A 22076-nucleotide genomic window follows, 5' to 3' on the forward strand; every position below is an offset into this window, starting at 1 on the left:
TCAGAGCATACCTGTTGTTTCGGACTACTTTTGAGAATCAGAGCATACCTGTTGTTGGTGACTACTTTTGTGAATCAGAGCATACCTGTTGTTGGTGACTACTTTATAGAATCAGAGCATACCTGTTGTTTCGGACTACTTTTGAGAATCAGAGCATACCTGTTGTTGGTGACTACTTTATAGAATCAGAGCATACCTGTTGTTTCGGACTACTTTTGTGAATCAGAGCATACCTGTTGTTGGTGACTACTTTATAGAATCAAAGAATACCTGTTATTGGTGACGCAGCCGCGCTTCACCAGATCTATGACTCCCACACTGAACATCTCCGAGTGGATGCCCAAGTCTTTATGGTTCTTCAGTGCCGACAGCACCGCATCGGGAATACTGCCAATACCTGCGCAAGAAAAGCTCAATAGATCACTAGCGATATATAATTAACCGGCCGATTGGCGCAGTGGGCAGCGACCGTGCTTTCCGAGTCCAAAGCTGTGGATTCGATTCCCACAGATGGAAAATTTTTGTGTGATGAACATGAACGATTTTCAGTGTCTGAGTGTTTATCTGTATATAATAAGTATTTATGTATATTATTCATAGAAATATTCATCAGCCATCTTAGTGCCGATTATACGAGTTACGCTTACTTTGGGGCTAGATGGCGGCGATGTGACATGGGTGTATTGTCGTAGTATATTTATTTGTATTCTGCGAGGAGACTCGATGCCTGTAGTGAGCCGGCAATGGGTTGATAACGGTGAGAATAATAAAATAAAAATATTTATTTCGTTTCGTACAGTAAAGTAATACATTGAAATTGGGGTCATCCTAGGAAGTTACTAGTATTAATACTAGCACTCGTGGCAGGCGGGCCCGCTCTTCCATAACATCATATACAAATTGAACTAAATAAGTAGATCCTTATCGTATAATTTAAAGTTATGATGGTTTAAAAAACATAATTACAATATATGTGTCTACTTGAGGTGCGTTTGAGTGTGTGTGTGTGTGTGTGTGTTTGTGTGTGAGTGTGTGTGTTTGCATGTGTATGCGTATGTGTTTTTATTTTCATTTTACACTTTCACGTGTGTAAGTGAGTGTATGTGTAAGTGAATGTATGTATAAGTGTGTCATAAACGTGTGCTTGTGTCTTTGCGTGTCAATGTATGGGATGCAAAATTCATATGTAGATACATTTGTTGCATCAAATCCTCCGTTTCATATAAGTTTAATTTATGCAACTATTCAGTAAGCACTTTTTTGCAATTATGAAGTGCTAATGGATAAATATTTAACTTACTGTATTATGTTGCAGAGATATGTCGATTTTCTGGTAAATTGTCGATGACTTACCCATCTGCAAAGTAGCACCATCCACGACGAGGTTTTCTCCGATCAGTTGTCCAATCTTAGTCTCCTCAGGACTGGCGGGCTTACCGCCGTGTTCCGGAAGGGGGGTGTTGTCTTCCACCGCGTAGTCTACGTGCGACACGTGGATGATCGCATCGCCGAACGTACGTGGCATATTGACGTTAATTTGAGCTAGAAAAAACCACCGAAAAAAGACTAATTCCCGTTTTCACTAAACCGAGGAAACGTTTTTAATTTTTTTGGCCCGGTGGTTGGCTTCCGCCGTGGCAGTTACCACCCTTCCGACAAAGACGTACCGCTAAGCGAATAAGCGTTCCGGTACGATTAGGGTTATGGGTTTATTATAACTGCCATAAGCCTAACAGGTTAGACTATTACCGGCTTGTGGGTGCATCAGCACGTTAGATTGCAGTCAAGAGCTAACATGTAGAGGAATACAAAAAAAAAAAACATTTAAATCGGACGCCTAATGATTTGGGTGACGCGTAGAGTTGTTTTAAGGGAATTAAAATACCACTAGCTACAACAGTGAAGGGAAAACATCGTGAGGAAGCCGGCATGCCTGAGAGTTCTCCATAATGTTCTCAAAGGTGTGTGAAGTGCGCCAGTCCGCACTGGGGCCTTAACCCTTCTCATTGTGGGAGGAGACCAGTGCCCTGTAGTGGGCCGGCAATGGGTTGATATGGTGATGTAGAGAAAAATTGACGTTTCACCAACTCTTAGACGGTTTTTTTTTTTTTTTAAATCTTTATTTATTTGGGACTTAGACGGTTTTCACTTACCATCAGATGTGCCGTTTACTTGTACCGGCAATTATTACTATAAATAAACAGTATGAAGACAAGATACATTAGTTCAAAGCCGTTGATCTCGTGGTACATTCACCACGGCTGTGTGTCAAGATGTCATTACATCTTCAGTGTCGCGACAGTGTGTAGGACCCTCACTACTGAGGCCAGTTTGACGACCTCCCTTGGGAAGCGGCGAGCGCTGTGAATTTAAATAGGAGGTCCCGGTTTCGATTTCCGGCAGGGGCAATTTTTTTTTTTAAATTATTTATTTATTCGGGACTTTTCTTAGCAATAAGAATGTCAGCCCCATCGTTCCCATTACAAAAATTAATACTTCCTACTTAACCCTCAAGGCGCAATTTGTGAATTTATAATTTCTGAATTTTCACCGGTCTGGTCTGGTGGGAGGCTTTGGCAGTGGCCAGTTACAACCCTACCGACAAAGACGTGCCGCTAAGCGATTTAGTGTTCCGGTGCGATGTCGCGTAGAAAACTATTATGATTAGGTACCATACTCCGTAACAGGTTAAGCCGCTACCATCTTAGACTGCATCATCAAATACCAGCACGTGAGATTGCAGTCAAGGGGTAACTTGTAGTCGAATAAGAAAAAAAACGATAGGGTTTTCATTGTTTTTAAAATTAATGGAGCCATGTTGTGAGATAAATAAATAACTCAACTCACCGATAATAACCTGCGAGTTAACAAGAGCAGCTCGCACACAATCAACGGATGTGCCCAAGCTACAATAGCCGTGTTGGTCAGGGGGGGATACCTGAAACACAAGTAATATATTACATTTTGGTAGAACCACTATTAACAATGGGATTTCTATTGCCATAATAACAGACTATAACATACACGACGCGATCGGTTTTGTCGCCGTCCGTGGCTTTGTGCTGAGCGCTTTGCTCATGAGTTGCCGTCCCGGGTTCGAAGGGAAATTTAGTAATTTATAATTACTGAGTCATCCCCGCAGGGTGATAATGTATCTCGCGACAGGCTTGCGGCATGCGTAATTCTTGCAATCACCGCTGTCAAACGTCACTTTTCCATACAATTAATAAACAAAAGTGACGTTTGACAGCGGTGATTGCAAGAATTACGCCTGTCGCAAGCCTGTCGCGAGTTACGTAATCACCCTGCCGGTCTGATTTTGTGGAGAGATGCAGTCGTGGCTTGAAAACGAGAACGACATGCCGCAAAGCTATACAGCGTTCTGGTACGATGTCGCGTAGAAATTTATTAGGGAAATGTGTTTAATACATCTATTTATTTATTTAAACTCTTTATTTGTACACCACTACACAGTTGGGAAAATTAAAAACGAATAGAGAGAAACACAAAAACTTGAGAAGAATACAAAATGCGGCCTTATCGCTTAAAAGCGATCCCTGCCAGGCAACCTTAGGATTAGGAGACAACGAGAGCGAAAACATCAACCATAGCCCTAACAGGTTAGCCCGCTACCATCTATCCTCATAATCATAGGCCCACAGTGTTTATAGATTGCAGTGAAGGGCTAACTGTTAGTGGAATACATAAACTGAACGAAGTTTAAATAGAGAAAATTCAATACATACATATAAATATATAAGAGGACCCCAGCGCCATCTGTCGGGCTGATTTGTGAATCTAAACCATCCAGGGTGCCACCCAAACGCATACCAAAATATTCATTCAAACCGGTCCAGCCGTTTAGAAGGAGTTCAGTTACATACACACGCACACAAGAAATATATATATATACTAGCGGACCCCAGCGCCATCTGTCGGGCTAATTTGTGAATCTAAACCATGCAGGGTGCCAACCAAACGTATACCAAAAAATTCATTAATATCAGTCAAGCCATCTAGGAGGAGTTCGGTGACATACACACGCACACAAGAAATATATATATAAAGATAAGACTGGCTGTAGCCCGCGACTTCGTCTGCGTTTGTTTTTGTTTTTCGAAACACATGTGGAATTCAATTTAGGTGTAATTCTACTGAAATTTTTAAGTTGTGTATTCTTATATAAAAGAAGTAAGTAAGTAATTATTTAAATCGGTTATCATTTGACGGCGTTACGGTGTAAAATCGTCAAACACTTTCTTCCCTCTCCCAAAAGAACTGAGCTTAATTTCGGGATAAAACACATCCTATATTACTTCTAATACCTTCAGGAATACGTGTACAAAGTTTCATGATGATCGGTTTAGTAGTTTTCGCGTGAAAGCGTAACAAACAAACTTACATTCACATTTATAATATTAGTAGGGATAGCCATTACTGTTGCCCTATTGACTGTAATTTGCAATTCAATACATAATTTCCGCAATTGCCTGCAATTTGCTATACGGCCAGTAACAAAAACGATCATCGCAATGAATTCTTTTATTCTTGTAGTTACTTTAAGGACATAAGAATCACCGATCACGCATATCGGCTAGGACTTGGGCTCCACTTTCGACGGCCCAACTTCAAATCCCAGCACCTCTAATTTTCATAAGTTATGTGCGTTTTAAGCAGTTAAAATATCACTTTCTTCAACTGTGAAGGAAAACATCGTGAGGAAACCGGCATGCCTAAAAGTTCCCCACAATATTCCCAAAGGCGTGTGCGCCCACCGCTCCACACTGGGTTTATGGTTGACTACCTCAACCCTTCTCATTGTGGGAGAGGGGGAGACCCGTGCCTTGTAGAGGGCCAGCAATGGGTTTATATGATAAAGTTTCATGCTTCACAAACTTTTTGTTGCGAGCTAACGTTGCCCGAGCGTTTGTTACTCAAAAACGAATACGCGAGTCAAACGTTACCCGAGCGTTTGTTACCCAAGAACGAATACGCGAGTCAAACATTAAGGAATTTTCGCGAGCACAAATTAAGGAATTAAACCAATTTCTTCTTTTGTAACTGCTCCTCTAAAAGTTTGCGATGAGATTTTCTAGTCGTGAAAATTAACTGTATGAAATCTAAAGACCGCCATCTAGTTATAATAATGGAAAACAGAATTGTCACTAGATAGCGCACTTTCGAATCCATAGCAATCGCAGTTTACTTTCAAGCGATCAAATAGATAGACTTGGACAGAAAATCAAACTAGGTAGTCAGATGTGGATATGGTGGAACTCTCGGGCAACGAACCCTTGGAATCCATTGATGCCTTTAGGTCGATCTCTAAGCATAAGAATCTGAACCTTGTTACCACACGTTACGTTTGAATTTGCGTTGGATAGAGATAAAATGCTATGATTGCTTGTGATCTGGCCATAACTAAAAAGATACAGCAAAAATCGTTCTAATGTTTTTAAAACACTTACGCACCTGAATAAGAGCGATGTCTGGTCTAATGATCTTCCGATGGAACAGCTTAGGTATGTCCTGTAGGAAGATCGGGATCGCGTCCGATCGACCTTCGGCGACCGATTTACGGACGTTCGCCGCCATGAACAGAGAAACTGATCTGAAACAGAAGAATTAACTGGTTTAAACTTTATTGAAATCAAATGTAAAGTTAATTAGCGGGCGGGCGATGCAAAACGGTGGGTCCTAGAATTTAAATATTTAAGGGACTAATTTATTTACCAGTACCACAAGATAATAACCCGTTACTCGTATTTTTTTTTTTTTAAGGCACCGGTCGGTACACCTTTTTTCAGTGCCTACTTTGAATTCTCATATACTTAAAAAGCATAAGCAAATACCTTTTATTGTATCAGTATAGTAATCCCCTACTACTGAAACCAGACAAGGTCTGTAAAGGTACTTCTAGACGCTGCCTAGTGTCGCCATTTCACGAGATCAATGGCGTCGTACTACTGTATCCTTTCATACTGTGGTAGCAGTTTACTGGAGCTGGGATCACCACGACTAGTATAAGCAGGAGACAAAAAAAATGTATTTTATTTATACTCTTTATTTGTACACCACTCAGAAAAACGAGACAAAAAAAAGAACAAACACATGAAGAATGAAGCAGAATACAAAAGGCGGCCTTATCGCTAAGTAGCGATCTCTGTTGTATCTCGATTATATCAATTCACGAGGGATACAATTTACTTGCGCACCCACAAAGTTACCCTGTTTGATATTAAACGTATATTATTCGGATATTATTTCCACCCGCGCCCATGCTATAACTATGAGCCGAGGAAACTGAGCGAAGTTTTTTTTATTCCACTTCAAGTTGACGGCCGAATGGCGCAGTGGGCAGCGATCCTGCTTTCTGAGTCCAAGGCCGTGGGTTCGATTCCTACAACTGGAAAATATTTGTGTGATGAAGTGAACGTTTTTCAGTGTCTAGGTCTAGGTCATATAAACATGTATATTTTAAGTATTTATTTACATTATTCATAAAACTATTCTTCAGTCATCTTACTACCCATATCACAAGCTACACTTTTTTAGGGGTAGATGGCGAAGTGTGTAATGTCATATTATATTTATTTATTTATATATTATAGTTATGCCTTGACTCCAATCTCACAGGTTGGTGAGATATGGTGCAGTCTAAGATGGTAACGGGCTTACCTGTTAGGGGGTATGGCAGTTATATTAAACCTATATACCCCTCAAACGTTCCTACGCAAAATCGTAACGGAACGTTTAATCGCTCGGCGTCACATATTTGGCAAAGTCTACCACCAGACCAGATAACAGAGAATTCATAAATTATAAATTCCCTGCTGCCCCTATCGGGAATCGAACACGGGACCTTCCACTTAAAACCCACCGCTGCGCCAGGGGGGTCGTCATTTTGACCTTACCCCGTGGAGAAAATATCTCCAGCCAATGCTAACTTATACAGCAATCGAAATCAACCGCAACAGCATACGCTATCTCACACTGCTATATGATAAAAGTAAGAGATAGATACTATATGTCAACGTGTCAACATCACAGGGCAATTCGAGCTTCATAAAATCGAATAAAACAGAACACTACCAGATAACGTCTTTTATATCACACGAAAACGTTATCAAGTATTTAGATAAACCATTGATATGAGTAGACAGACATATATCGTGCTATTAGTTATATAATTCTGTCATATGTGGACTGTGGAGTTCAACTTAAAAGCGATATAAATTATGATATTTCACTTGTGTAAACATATTTCGCCTTTATCTTGCCGCTATGTGGGATGTTAACTTTTAGGTGACAAGTCGTGAGCTAAGATACTGATAGGTTACTGGCTTTTCGTGCCAGAGGAAGTACTACGGCACAAGTCGTGAGGTAAAGATGACTGGCTTATGTGCTAGAGCGCGTCCGGGGAGGTACAAGTCCGGCCAGGCTTATAACTGCCGTCAAACAGCATTGCTGTGTTAGTCAAATTCAAGGTCAAAAATGTTCAAGTAGGCCCATAGGTGGCACTTTTGATTTGGAATCCCAGCACGCGCCTCTAACTTCTCTAAGTAATAGTAAGTAAGCAAGTGATTTGAATTGCTTAAAACGCACAAACCTTCAACGTTGAAGGAAAACATCGTAAGGGAACATGTATATCTGAGTGTTCTCCATAATGTTCTCAACTGGGCCAGCGTGGTGGACTACCCCTTCTCATTGTGGGAGGAAACCCCTTCCTTTAGTGTTTGCACTGCGAAGTATTGCTATGTTCATGGACGATGGTTTCAAACTTATCAGGTCGATCATCTGCTTGGTATATCTAATCTAACTAATATTTTTAACACGAGTGTTTGTTTCTTTGTTTGTCCTTCTTTAACGCCCTATCTAAGCAACCAAACAACATGCTTTTTGGCTGAGAGTATCGCAGAAGAATAAAAGTACTTTGAAATGTTCTGAATTTGTTCATAGAATTTTCTGACAATATTATAGTTACCAAGTTTATGTCAGTACTAGCTGTTGCCCTTCGTCTGGGTTTGATTTTGTTTTTGATGTGGCATTAAATTTAGTTGTAGATCTAAAAAAAATTTAAGTATGTAATATTGCTAAGCCTTAAATGAGGGGTTTGCTGCTGTCCGGTGAGGAGTTCTCTCCCCTTTCTCCAACCACAGTTTGGGCTAAATTAAACACATATTATACCTCTACAAAAATAATTATTTAAATCGGTAATAATTTGTCGGAGTTACGGTGTAAAATCGTCAAACACTCCTCCCCTCTCCCAAAGGAACCGAGCTTAATGTCGGGATAAAAAGTATCCTATATTACTTCTAACACTCCCAAGAATATGTGTACAAAGTTTCATGAGGATCAGTTAACCGATTCAATGCGGATGGCTCCGCAGAGGCGCCATGTGTATCTTTTGTGTATGGCGGGTGGCGCCCGAGAGGAGCCAAAATGTTTTCCTGTAAAACTCCGCTAAAAAAGCTTTATTCAGAGGCTAGCCCTAAATGAAAGTTTCCTTATTTGTCACGTAGATTACGATACTAGTATTAGTTTCAAGATATAGCGTGAAAAAAGACATTTCAGATGTTGTAAACCTTTTCAATAGAAACAATAATTATGAAAGGTAACTTTTGTGCATGGCGGGTGGCACCCCAGAGGAGCCAATATTTGAAACCAAAAAACTGACTAATTTAAATTTATCAATAGTACATATTTCAGTGTTCTAAAAATATTAGTGTCTTTATTTATCACGTAGATCCTTTCCAGAGAAATCGCTTTAAGGTGTAGCGTGATTTCACACTCTTCGGGGATGGTAAACCATTTTAAGCGTTATTTAAATGTTATTTAATATTAAGGGTTACAAACGAATAGCACTAATCATGACAGTTAAATATTTAAAAAATATCTGTTTTCACTTTTTTTGCTTTGTGGATATGCTCTTTTGCAAGTTTATGGTAATAACTAGGTAGTTTCTCGAAGTATGTCCAAATTTAACCGGACTAGTAATTGCATTCCTTAGGTATCAAGACAATGTACTTAGTTTATTTTTGGTGAGAAACAACAACAAAAACGATTCTCAGAAAAGCACTATCTTTTGTTGTTATGCTATGCAGTCATATCAAAGATGTTTTAAAGATTTTTAAGCTTTTTATTGCCCTACTGCTTATTGTTAATATGCCGTGCCGACCGACCCTTTTTATTGATGGGCTAGGGAAAGATGTTATTTAACTAAAAACAAAAGAAGTCGGTGCCATAAATCACTTAACAAGGTTTCTCACGCGCAAATTACTTAACTATCGATGATGTTTTTTCGTTTACTTCTGTTTTGCTATTTATGGTGATCAGACGTAAGCACGTTGTGACCGTTTAATGCTCGCTTCTGAAGTCTCTTAGTTTGCCTTTTAACAACTGTGGACTGTGTATCTGGACTTCGAGATTTTGCTTCAGTGACTACCCCGGCTAGTAATTTGGACTCTGTTTTGATTCTTGACTTTACAAGGTGAGTTTTTTTAACAATGTTCTTTTTTTCTTTTCTAGTCTTTTCAATCATTGAAATTTAACATGAGCTTTTTGAAATTTAACATGAGGGACAGAGTGATTCCATGTTAGAGGAAAACCTAGATAGGGCATGTAGCACAGGTCTCGTGCTACAACTTTTGTAGGAACACTCATATGCCAAAATAAATCAGTCTTGAGTTATTGAACATTTTATGGTTTTTGGAAAAAATCCCATTTCGTGACCAGTGTTCAGAACTAAAAAAAATACAAAATTTTCTAAATTGTTCGTTTATTATTCTGTCTTTAACTACACAATGTTAAGTAAGAGGTAAAACACTTAAAATTCTACGTTAAGCGGAAAGATAGGTACCCTATGTAAGGTGTTCTCTTGAAACAAATGAACAGACAAACACCCCCAGACTCATACATAGACACACAAACACCACATACACACACATAAGCGCTTAAATACATAACATTCGACGAAACAGATAAACACTTACACTCATACACACTCACATGTACAAACACTGTGTGAGTGTGTATGTGTGTGTGCTTGTGTATGACAGTGAATGTGAGAATGTATATCTGTGTGAGAGAGTGTGTGTGTGTTTGTGTGTGTGTTCGTCTGTGTTACAACACCTTTATAACGTATAAAATAAAGTGTGTTGACTGCTAGATAACTTATTCTACTATTTTTTTCAGTTGCTAACCAAAATGGCTACTCCTCCATCCCCTGAACCTGGCCCGTCAAATTGGGATCTCATATCTATGGAGTTATCCGGAATGATGTCTCCCAGCCATATAAACTTATCAGACATGCCATGCATTGATGCTATTATAAGTGATGCAGAATTGTATGGGATTTTGGCACAGGATGTGGATAACTTTCTGGAAGATTTGGTAAATGAAAACACAGAAGATGAAGAAGCCGTTTGTGCTGAAGATCAGTTAGAACAGGACGTTGAAAATACAACTGAGGAAGCCCCTACTACCGATTGGTTCAATGGAAACCCCTCGAATATGGCCGAGATTCCTTTTACGGGCACACCTGGTTTATTACCGCCTCATAACATGAGTGGAAAAACACCGATAGATTTTTTCTTTTTATTTTTCAATAGTCGTATCATTGATTTAATTTTAAACTGTACAAACAAGTGCGGCAATGAATTGAAGATTGCAGCACGCACCGCACAAGCTCGTTTTACAAAATGGAAGGAGATAAGTCTTGAGGAGTTCACGGTATTTATTGGCATAATTTTATTTATGGGTACCGTGAAAGTTAATAGAATGGCCGAATATTGGTCTCGACATTATTTAATGCGCCTAAGCCCACATTCATTTATGGCTAGGGACAGGTTTTATTTAATATTAAGAGCATTAAATGTCCAAGATGAAATGAGGCCGGAAAGTATTTTTAAAGTAAAGTCGTTAATAGATATGTTCAACGAAACAATGTCCACAACTTATTACCCATCCAATAATGTTGCAATAGATGAATCCTTGATTTTGTGGAAAGGACGTCTTTCTTTCCGCCAGTATTTAAAAGGGAAAGTCCATCGTTATGGAATTAAATTATATATGTTAGCTGACATGAATGGCCTAGTAATAAAAATTCATTTATATGCTGGTTCTGGGGATCAATTGGTAGGTGGAAAAAATCATGTAAAAAAAGTAGTAATGTTGTTAATAGAAAAATATTTAAATAAAGGCCATTCACTTTATATTGATAATTATTATAGCAGCGTTGGTTTAGCAGAGGAGCTTTTAGATAAAAACACGTACGTAACAGGTACACTACGAGCAAAGCGCGCTGGTAATCCCACTTTAATTAATATAAAATTAAACACCGGTGAATCTTGTATTGTTCACAATTCCAAAAAAATTGTTGTTACCAAATGGCAGGATAAACGCGAAGTGCTGCTTTTGAGCTCGCAGCATAAAAGCATTTACAAAGGGACTAATAGTCGCCGAATACGCACTATAAAGTATAAGCCTGATGTACTAATTCAGTACAATAAATACATGAGAGCAATTGATAGGCACGACCAGCTTTTAAGTTATTATTCCTGCAAACACAAAACCTTACGTTGGTATAAAAAAGTTATAATCCATTTAATCCAAATATGTTTGGTGAATAGCTTTCTTTTATATCGAGAAATAAGCAAATCGAATATAGAATTATATGATTTTAGAAAAAGTGTATTAGAAAATTTATTAAAGCCACCAACCGTGCCACAACGATCCCTTGTTGAAAGAAAAATACATTTACCTAGTACTTTTACTAAGAGTGGTGGAAGGACAATGAGAAAGCGATGCAGAGTATGCTATAGCAAAACTAAAAAAAGAAACTTGGTTATGTATGGTTGTTCTGATTGCCCAGAATTCCCAGGGTTATGTCTCACCCCATGCTTCCGAGAATATCATAAATATTAACAAATGTATTAGAAATTTTTAATATTTATGATATTTTTAGCTTGCAGGTATTTCATGATTTCAATTAATACACACACTATATGTTATAATTTGTTTAATTGAAGATTTTTAAATACTTATAACAAACAATTCTCATTAGTAATTACTAAATCAGTCTTTTTAATGATTATAGTAAAAATCTACCTTATAAATAAGTACAATTATGTAATATTATTGCACAATGTTAATAAATAAACCTTAATATTATGTAAAACCGATGCTTTTCATTTAACTCGCCTCTCTCTCTTCATCTAAAACTCTTTTCATTTAAAACTTATGGTTTATTAATAAAATTATTTTTTTAGCGTTTCTATAATTTTTTGCATTATAATATATCTCTCATTAATACTAAAACGTAGTAACTCGTTAGATACGAATTTCCCAAAATATTTACAGGCGTGAATATCCACGACGGTTGTACTCGTAAATTGTTCTTTATCTTCTACCATTATATTTTCAGTAAACGTTGAAATATCTTTGGTGGATATTTCTGTGTACGTTGCACAATCTTTCGTAGGTTTTTTTGTACCTTCCGCCGCAGAATTTATTTCATCTTCATTTTCTTGACCAGGTTCCCAGTCATCATAAGTCTGGGAATTTTGTTCTAAATAAGCCTGTTCGACAAACTCGTAGTCAGTGTCACATTGCGTTTCCAGTTGTGATTCTGGGATATATTTTCTTTTTTTTGGTAATTCTAGAACAAAAAAGAATATATGTTTATATCAAGCAAAAAAAAAACTTGCTGTGAGCATTACGACGAATTTTTCTGTAACTACTTTTTGTTTAAAATAAAAAGTGCGTAAACTGAATTGTAAATCTTTTAAATTTATGTAAATAAATGTAATTAAATAAAAAATCTATCATGAATTTAAATTTTGTCGACAGACTAGAAAAGAAATAAGTATAGTTTTATAAATTCAATGAAAACTACAAAAAGGTTTACAACACCTTACATAAATGAGTCACTTACCTTCCATTTCCATTAATACACGTAGATAATCACTTTTTTATACACTAAACGAACAATAAAACCGCTTACGTTCGATTTTGGTTGGCGACTAAACTTACAGCAAGTGGAAACAACAAAAAAAGCGATACATTACAATACATGGCGGAAGGCGCCTTAGGGGAGCCATCAAAGTGCCTGGCGTTGGGCGCCCCAGAGGAGCCACGAAACATTTGTTCGTAGCCAGGCATGAAAGTTTGTCAAATAGTCCACCGCATTGAATCGGTTAAGTAGTTTTTAGAAAGCGTAACAAAAAAATTTACATTCACATTTATAATATTAGTAGGGAAGTAGGGATCGGGATTAACAGTTATAACGTCTGAGGTCTGAGGTTTGAGGTTGAGAATCTGAGGCGGGATTTGTCTGTAATCTAACAGATTATATCCCTATCTGTTTACTTGTAACCTTGTACAACGACCAACTGATTTGTTCCAATTAGTATAACTATCATAATGACAATCCATTACCGATTCCCTAGTCACTACAGAGCACGGGTGAGAAGGACGCACGCGACTATGTCACGTAGAAACCGATTAGGGTTTAATATAACTGACATACTCAACTGATTTTTTAAATAGGCCCAAACTATGCACAGACACACACACACACACACATGCTATGCATGCATGATAATACTTACTGCCGTGCTAATGAAAAATAAGACTTTTTAACAAGGCGACCTTTTACGAAGAAAGACAAGAAGGTCCTTTTACAGATGCTTAACAATTGACGGACCAAAATTCATCATATCAACTCATTAAAGAACACTACAGAGCACGGGTCTCCTCCCACAATGAGAAGGGGTTAAGGCCGTAGTCCAACACACTGGCCCAGTGCGGATTTGTGGACTCCACACACCTTTGAGTCAATTATAGAGAACTCTCAGGCATTTAGTTCTCCTCAGGATGTTTCCATTCATTGTGAAACGAGTGATATTTTAATTACTTATAACACACATAACATGGAAAAGTTAGAGGTGCGTGCTGGGATTCGAACTCGGCCCCCCGAAAGTGAAGTCGAGCTCCTACCCACTGGGCTATCACCGCTGCCTATACAACTAACATCACTATAACAAAAAACTATTATTTTTTTAATTCATACTCCTTAGTCCTAACCTTATTGACACAGTAAATATCTATAACAAGCTGTTGCCCGCGACTTCGTCTGCGGTTGATTTTGTTTTTTGATGTGGCATTCAATTTAGTTGTGGTTCTAAAAAAATTTAAAGTATTCATTATCGCTAAGCCTTAAATGCGGGGTTTGCTGATATCCACTGAGGAGTTCTGTCCTCTATCTCCAACCACAGCTTGGGCAAAATAAACACATTATAACCTTTATGGTACAAAAATAATTATTTCAATCGGTTATAATTTGTCGGAGCTATGGTGTAAAATCGTCAAACGCTTTCATCCCCTCTCCCAAAGGTATCGGGATAATAAGTATCCTTTAATACTTCTAACACTTCCAAGAATATGTGTACAAAATTTCATTGGGATCGGTTAAGTAGTTTTTGCGTGAAAGCGTAACAAACAAACTTACATTCACATTTATAATATTAGTAGGGATAGGGATAGGGAAATAGGGAATTACTGTGCCATTAATTTAATAATACTATCGCTCCTAATACCTGTGAAGTTTCGGATTTGCAGATGAGACATACATAGTCGACGAGACAGGCAAAATGTTTTAGCTGACTATAGTATCTAGATAACTCAAAGCAACAAAACTATTATCAAATGCAATCATACCTAAATATATCCTTGTACTCCGGAGCGACATACTTCGCTTCCTTTTCTGTGTGCATATGGACCACCTTTATGTCTCGCAGATTGCCAGCCTTGCCGACGTCCGTCATAGCGTCGAGGAGTGGGACCGGGGTGGCCGCGGCACCCTGGGCGTATACAGTTTGTCCTGGAATAGAAGTCAATCAATCAATCAATCAAAAATACTTTATTGCACACAAGAAATAAATAAAAAAGAACAAAGGTACAAGTCATTTAAAATTGTGTAACAAAGGCGGAAAGAAAACTACAATTTAACCATTTGAAAGCGCTAATCTCAGGAACTGGTGTTTTCTGTAGTGGATTTTTTTTGTTCGTAGTATCGGCTTTATAAGATCACGCTACGACCAATAGCTACTACGACCACGATCATCAATGAAAAATGTTAAAAAAACTGCAAAAAATATTCTTTTTGAAAGTTTCCGATGCGTGCGATGAGTTAACGGTAAACGTTACGCCAAAACGACGAAAGTATGTTCGAATTGTCTCTTTAAAATACTTAAAAAACAGTTCGCGACAACATACGACTATTTTTGAAGGCTGGGTGATACACGGATAAAGTCGCGAGGGTCCGCTAGTAGTAAATATCACAGAATTGTTCCCCTTTAAAAGTTCCAAAAAACAGTCCGCGACACCATATTATGTATGACTACTTTTTAAGGCTGACTCATACGACGAATTCGCGAATGACTGCTAGGCTTCTAAAAGAGGCTTTACAACAAATTTTACATTGAAGCTTAATTTGCTATACTCCGCGAAAAGCAGGAGAATCTGATGTAGATTAAAGTTAAAAAATACTATTTATGTAACACTTTTTTTTTCGCTCCGAAACCGGAGCATCCTCAGGGGATGTTGACTTTACAATGAATAATTGTTAAGACTTAACGAAACGTGCGTAGAGGGTACATTGCCGAAGATCTGTTTGGTGTGGAGTATAAGGAAGGAAGAAATAAATTACACCATAGAGATTCGCCTGCTTTTCGCGGACTATAGCAAATTAAGCTTAATTTACATAATATATCATGGATTTCCGCAAAGTAACGCCTGCTCCTATCCAATTCCATCCATATCCATTATTATATATCCATATCTATTATATATCCATATCCATTTAATGCCTACAATGCCTCGTGTAGTTACATAACAGTATTATCTAACCACAACCCGCAATGTCGACTGTCGAGTGTGTCAACTGTAAATCTTGGTATTTTTTATTTCCTTAAAATTCAAATTTCATTTATTTCAAGTAGGCCTACTTTATTAGCACTTTTGAAACGTCAAGTATGTATGTTTGTAGTGACTCTACCACCGTTTCGGAAAGCAGATTCTACCGAGAAAAGCCGGCAAGAAACTCAGTAGTTGCTCTTTTTCATTTCAATCTCAAACATTCATCAACATTTACAATCATTTTTCTATCTTGCGGGAGATGAGAGCGAGGCTGGCTGCAATATAGTAACCTCGCTGTATAAGATGTGTTTTTACACATTTTTTAAAAGTATGTATTGATATTCAAGTTAGCTCTTGACTGCAATCTCACCTGCGGGGCTAACATAGGCTTACGCATATCAAAAGAAAGGCTGGGAATAAATATTGGGTGTTTATGCAACATATAGCAAAAAGAAAAGTGTCAGAGGAAAATTAAATTAAAATTTACTTTTTATGCAACACTTTTTTTAATTAATGAGAGCGGTATTTGTAGGTTATCTAAAGGAAAAACAATTCAATGATGACGTACCTACAGCCGGCATATAAAGTAGGTTCAACCTTAACCCACTTTTGACGGTTAGTATATTTACTGCAGAATGCATTAACTTTCGATGATAAAGATTTAAACTAAAACCAAACAAATCTTATAAATGCAAAAGTACGTTGGTTTTTTTGTTTGTCCTTCGTTCACGCCATAACTAACCAGATAAAAAGTAAGCAAAGAATCAACATGAGTTTTGGCATAGTAGTTGAAATTACTTCGAGTAACATAGGCTACTCCCTATTCCAGGAAAACCAACGGTTCCCACGGGATTTGTTAAAAGACGTTATAAACGCAGGAAACTGAACTGCCGCAGCTGAATTTAGTTTACTTTTTTAATTAATTGCACACTAGTGTTGGAAAATCATTGACGTACAAGGCAACCAATGACGTACAAGGCAATGCCTAAGTAGGTAACGCCTAATCAAAGTAGATTCCTAGGCATTGTATTTACTTTTCACTAGGCAACTCACTACCTAACCTATTCTATTGTTCTTGCCACAAGGTGTGGTATTTTGTGTCTGTATTATCATATTTTTCATTTTTCGTATGGATTGAAATTTGGAGGCAATTAAAAAAAACCCTAGTTTACATTTTTTTCATCTGTCATGCGTCAGATTACAAGTTCTTTTAACTTTACCGATCCGCCGCGCGCTTAATCTGTGTCGTAACTGTAGGCGGCGCCTAACGTCGTTAGACATCACATAAGAATGCACAAAACGTTTTTTACTCTACGTAACGCCTAAATCACTAGGCATCCGATTAAGGCGATTTCTTGGTTTAGTGAAAACGGGCATAACTCATTTAGCATAGGGAATATATAGCTCTGCATCCCACAATAAGGGTGGCAGACTGTTCCCATTTGCAAGACCACTAACCAAGGCGATTCAAAAAGGAAATATTTGTAAATATTTTGCCACACCCACTAAACTTGTGATATATTAACATAAAAATACATTAGAGTGAATCGCAATGTTTATAAAGTTAACGACATTTTATCTCATCATCTTGTGACATTAACCTCATTTGCGGCACAAACACTGATAAGTAAATGTTTTTACGTAAATTGAACTTTGTTATTTACGTAAACTTACGTATTGGTTATAACTTATTAGTGTACACTCATTTACTGTCACATTTTTTTAGGCGTAACTTTAATAGAATCATTTTTTAAATTTAAAGCGTTTTCGAACAAATTGATTAGTGAACGATTTTTCTGTACGCGTACAAAGCTCAGGTACAAAGGGCTCGAAATTTTGATTACAAACCCGTGATTTTTTTTTTTTTAATATAATATAAAAAAAAAATCACGTGTTTACATTTTTCTGTACGAGTACAAAGCTCAGGTACAAAGGGCTCAAATTTTTGATTATAAACCCGTGAATTTTTTTTTAAAATATAATTATTAAAAAAAAACACGGGTTTATATTAATTTATATTTTAGCAAAAAAGAAATTTACTAAAATCAATAAACGGCGTACGGCGCAATCAAACTGTTATCCGAACAAAGATTGTATAATTATTAGATTGCTAGTTAACGAATAGTACTTGAAGTTAATTACACTATGTGCTGGCGTTTGTTTAAAGTACTCGATAGTGATGTATGAAGTGCATCATAACAGTTTAATTTTTGATTAAAATTCAAATTCAAATTCAAAATTTCTTTATTCATGTAGGCCTATCACAGGCACTTATGAAGCGCTCATACATATTTGTTTACATAATTGTAACGGGATGGTGATAACTTCGTTCGCCAACTTAAATCTAAGCTAAAAAAATCCAGGTCAGGTTCAGGTCGTGCTGACACTCTTAAAATCTAAATAGCCGATATATTTTGTCTTGTGTATACCAATTATTAATAAACGCGTTTATCTCTGAAATTAACAATCAGATTTTAAAATGTCCACTTTTTTAAGTTCTGTGATGCTTAAAGGCACGGCCAAACCTCGACAAAAAACGAGTTTGTACGAGTGCCTTTATGAATTTAAAAGGACATGTCAGTTGAAAGCATTTAACCAGCAAAGCGTAAAATTTTTGTGTAGAGATCGAAGTAGGTATGTCATGACGTAATAAACTATTTAAATGCAAATGATTTTCCTTTCTCGACTTTACCTAACTGTTGGCTTGGGTTGTAACTCGACATAATTTTTAGTTGACTGACTTTCCGTAGCGGATCATTTGTTTATCATCAATAAAACAATCTACAGCGTAATCAATATTCCTCTTCTAAGATAGATCCTTTGTCACAGGAATTTCTACTAAATACTTCTCTTGATTGATTGATTATCTTGAGTCTATTAGTGTGTCCCAAGGCGGGAAACGAGCCCCAGACAATCCAATGAGGGCAGCCGTGCTATGACGATTATTAGCATGTGTTAGTGACGAAGGGGCAAATGCCCCCTCGCTCTGCATATTCCCAGCCCCACTTCTCTAATAACTAAGAAGTTGAACACCAGCGGTCAATTCACACAGTCAATCGGACTTTTCAAGAACGGAACGAAACGGTTATTAATCATTTTGTTTCCGATAAATTCTAACCAGTATGAAAAATTATCTGATTCTTGAGCTCTACGCTAATGGTGCCTCAATTTGCGCCATTGGAAGTTGACAGTGAAGATTTCTGTTGAGCTTTCGATACTTTATGAATGAAGTTTTGAAATGCACACTCAAATAGGCAATAAATAATTATATCAAAAAATATACCTAGATATAAAGAATGGAAGCAAACTAACGTAATGATACTAATTTGCGCTATGCATGCGCGCCATTATTCACAAGCTTACGATTGGGTAGATAAATCTAATAAAGATAAATGAAACGGTTTTATTGCTACTTTATGATAGGTGCATTTATGAGATAAAACAAATATAATTTTGTGGGTTTAATTTCCATGGTGTACTTAGTGTTTCTTATAACAAGCTGTTGCAGCGCCTATCTCAGTTTAGTAGTTTTTATGTGAAAAACTAAAAAAGAACCAAACTTTCCCATTTATAATATTAGTAGGAACTAGGAAGGATAGGGCAGGATACATTTCAAGGTCTAATTTCTATGTATGTGAATAAAAGGTATCACATGAATACTCACTATTTTTATAAACAGATTTGCTTGTTAATAAGTTTAATCTATAAAGATATACAGTATTACTTCAATAATTGCCAGTTGCGTAGGCCAATTGGCCTACAAGATCATTTATCAATAAACAAGCTAAGTACAAAGTACAGAACATTTGACCCCACATACCAGCTATTATTGAATTTCCTCTGTTACTACTGTAACCGTTGGATTGGAGTTACCAAGCACACTACAATAATACAATGAAATACTAACAAGCTTTTAGATTTACCTAGCAAGCAAAAATGTTTTTTTGGTTTACTCAGTTTACAATATACAAACTTGATTTATTTTTTAATGAATAAATTGAATCATAAAGCTCACAAACAAAACAGAAATATTTAAGCATTTTAAGATTATCAGTTCCTACTTTCATAGGTTTGTTTATTTGTTTTTATTTACTATTTAGAGATTCAATTTTTCGGGAATTTTAATGGTGTCAATTCTGTTGTACTCAAGTCTCTTAAACAAACTAAATATGTTATATCTAAAACTAATCTCTCTCTCTTTTTGTGCCTCTCAACTACTGGAGGTTGGCTGTCAGCTCAGCGAACTACTTGCGGTCTTGCGCCACGCGAAACAATGATTCCACGCTTACAATATTGGTCCATTCTTGGTACACCTCTAAAAAGTAATTTAAAGAAATGCCAATCAAACCTGTTAGTTGACTCTTTAACATCTTACACAGTTCTTCATCAATTGTTATTTATTATAGAGTAATTTTAATCACATTAAACATACAAAAAACTATATCTTAATAAGTCTAGCTATTGGCATGATCTAATGAAGTATACATATACATGCATATAAGAAAAGTATTAATTTTCTCACTATTTTTTAGGTTTTAAAAAACCTGTACAACATTACCTTTATATAGTATGTACTTGTTTGTTGTGTGTGGACTACAAGCCTAAACCCTTCTCATAGTGGGACCCTATGCCCTGTGGGGGGAAGGTAATGGGCTGCTATGATTATAATGATGATATGTGTGTGTACATTTTTTGATAGGCTTAGTTAGAGTTAGTTAACAATTGAACTTTACAGATCCATTAATTCAACTAATTAAAGTTGAATGAAATAAGTCTTTTACTAGATATAGAGTATTATAAAATAAATAAATATACCCCAAAGTAAGCATAGCTTGTGTTAAGGGTACTAAGATGGCTGATGAATATTTTTAGGTGCAATATACATAAATACTTATCACATATAGATAAACACCCAGTCACTGAAAAACATACATGTTTATCGCACAAACATTTTCCAGTTGTGGGAATCGAACCAACAGCCTTGGACCCAGACAGCAGGGTCGCTGCCCACTGCGCCAGTCGGCCGTCAATTTCGTTATTATTGTTTGTTTCTATGCGGTCATAATACCCACAATCCCAAATCACCTTGTCGTGTCATAGAGCAATACAAATGGTAGGTTTAATAGAAGTTATTTCAGGAATGAATTATCATATTAATTGAACTAAAAATTATTATTCTTATCTTTCTTTTTCTTAGGTGAACTGATATTTGTGATATTTGGTCTATATCCAAAACTTTCGTATCTGCTATAAAGTAAGCTCACAGAAACAAATTTTTGGTATGTATGAAACTAAATTTAGAATCCATTATTAAAGAGATATAAATAATTCTTACCAGATTTTAGACATTTTTCGAAAGCCTGTTTTGCACTCAATATCTCAGGTTTCCGGTCCAATGGTTGAGATAGTTCTTGAGTGTATGTAAAATAGTTTCTACTTGATTTAGAAGCTTGCAACGCGGCGCCTATTTTCGCGAAGTTCTTCGGCGATACGTTGGGCACAACAAATTTTCCGATCACAGACATATTTATGCTGTTATTAATTTACTAACTTAGTGGTAAAAACTAATCAACAAATCTAACACTGATTTTACGGTGTAGACTAGAGGTCATAGGATGACGTATTACATATAAATTATTTAATAATTTATGTAAAGACAACAAACTAGCATCGACTCTATTGAGACACCCCGCGGCCAGCTCGGTCCGATCCGAACACAGGATCCGAATTCCGAACTTCTCGCAAGTCGCAAGTCGCACATTTAAGTCGCACACACGGCACCAAGATCGAGCGAATGACCGAGGCATAGACACTGTAAATATACTAAAGATTTTAAGCTTATATATTTACTGTGGCAGAGATTGCCTAGTTATGTACAATTGTACTTAAATAAGTAATAAATTATATGATTCTTTTTTAAATTTCTGGATTTTAAATTTTCGCGGGTGGCAGTTTATTTTTAACCTGTGACAGAAAGTGCCAGTGATTACAGATTTAAAAATCTAGATTAAAAATGTAGCCAACACTAATCATCAACATAGAATATTTCGGTCATGTAATTTTATTTCTTAAGGTTTTTGCCATTCTATTAAAAGTTATCAGTATTATTGATTTATACTACTACCATTATTTATAATAATAACATTTATTTAAAAAAA

At 36.7% G+C, this 22076-nt stretch overlaps 3 protein-coding genes across 3 annotated transcripts in view; 1 reads left to right on the forward strand and 2 right to left on the reverse strand.

Annotated features, from left to right (window-relative positions):
- The window catches only part of LOC120634335 (4-hydroxybutyrate coenzyme A transferase), a 34511-nt gene extending 12830 nt beyond the window's left edge, over positions 1-21681 (reverse strand). Inside the window, exons 1-6 of the mRNA XM_039904844.1 lie at positions 21254-21681; positions 14719-14881; positions 5473-5611; positions 2848-2938; positions 1354-1542; positions 271-397 (exon numbers count right to left, since the gene is read on the reverse strand). Coding sequence (XP_039760778.1) covers positions 271-397; positions 1354-1542; positions 2848-2938; positions 5473-5611; positions 14719-14881; positions 21254-21443 — 899 coding nt within the window. The 5' untranslated portion in view covers positions 21444-21681. The remainder of the gene's footprint in view (positions 1-270; positions 398-1353; positions 1543-2847; positions 2939-5472; positions 5612-14718; positions 14882-21253) is intronic.
- On the forward strand, positions 8363-12657 carry LOC120634334 (piggyBac transposable element-derived protein 4-like). The gene is made up of 2 exons (XM_039904843.1): positions 8363-9490; positions 10195-12657. The coding sequence occupies exon 2, from the start codon at positions 10207-10209 to the stop codon at positions 11923-11925; it is 1719 nt and encodes a 572-aa protein (XP_039760777.1). The 5' UTR covers positions 8363-9490; positions 10195-10206; the 3' UTR covers positions 11926-12657.
- Positions 12005-13194, reverse strand: LOC120634336. The gene is made up of 2 exons (XM_039904846.1): positions 12935-13194; positions 12005-12658 (listed from the first exon to the last, which is right to left on the reverse strand). The coding sequence occupies exons 1-2, from the start codon at positions 12945-12947 to the stop codon at positions 12258-12260; spliced, it is 414 nt and encodes a 137-aa protein (XP_039760780.1). The 5' UTR covers positions 12948-13194; the 3' UTR covers positions 12005-12257.
- Positions 21682-22076: the final 395 nt, after the last annotated feature.

Source organism: Pararge aegeria, chromosome 23 (assembly GCF_905163445.1).
Source record: "Pararge aegeria chromosome 23, ilParAegt1.1, whole genome shotgun sequence".
Classification (NCBI taxonomy): domain Eukaryota; kingdom Metazoa; phylum Arthropoda; class Insecta; order Lepidoptera; family Nymphalidae; genus Pararge; species Pararge aegeria.

Coding starts and splice junctions, on each gene's coding strand:
- LOC120634334 (XM_039904843.1), top strand. CDS start 10,207: ATGGCTACTCCTCCATCCCCTGAACCTGGCCCGTCAAATTGGGATCTC.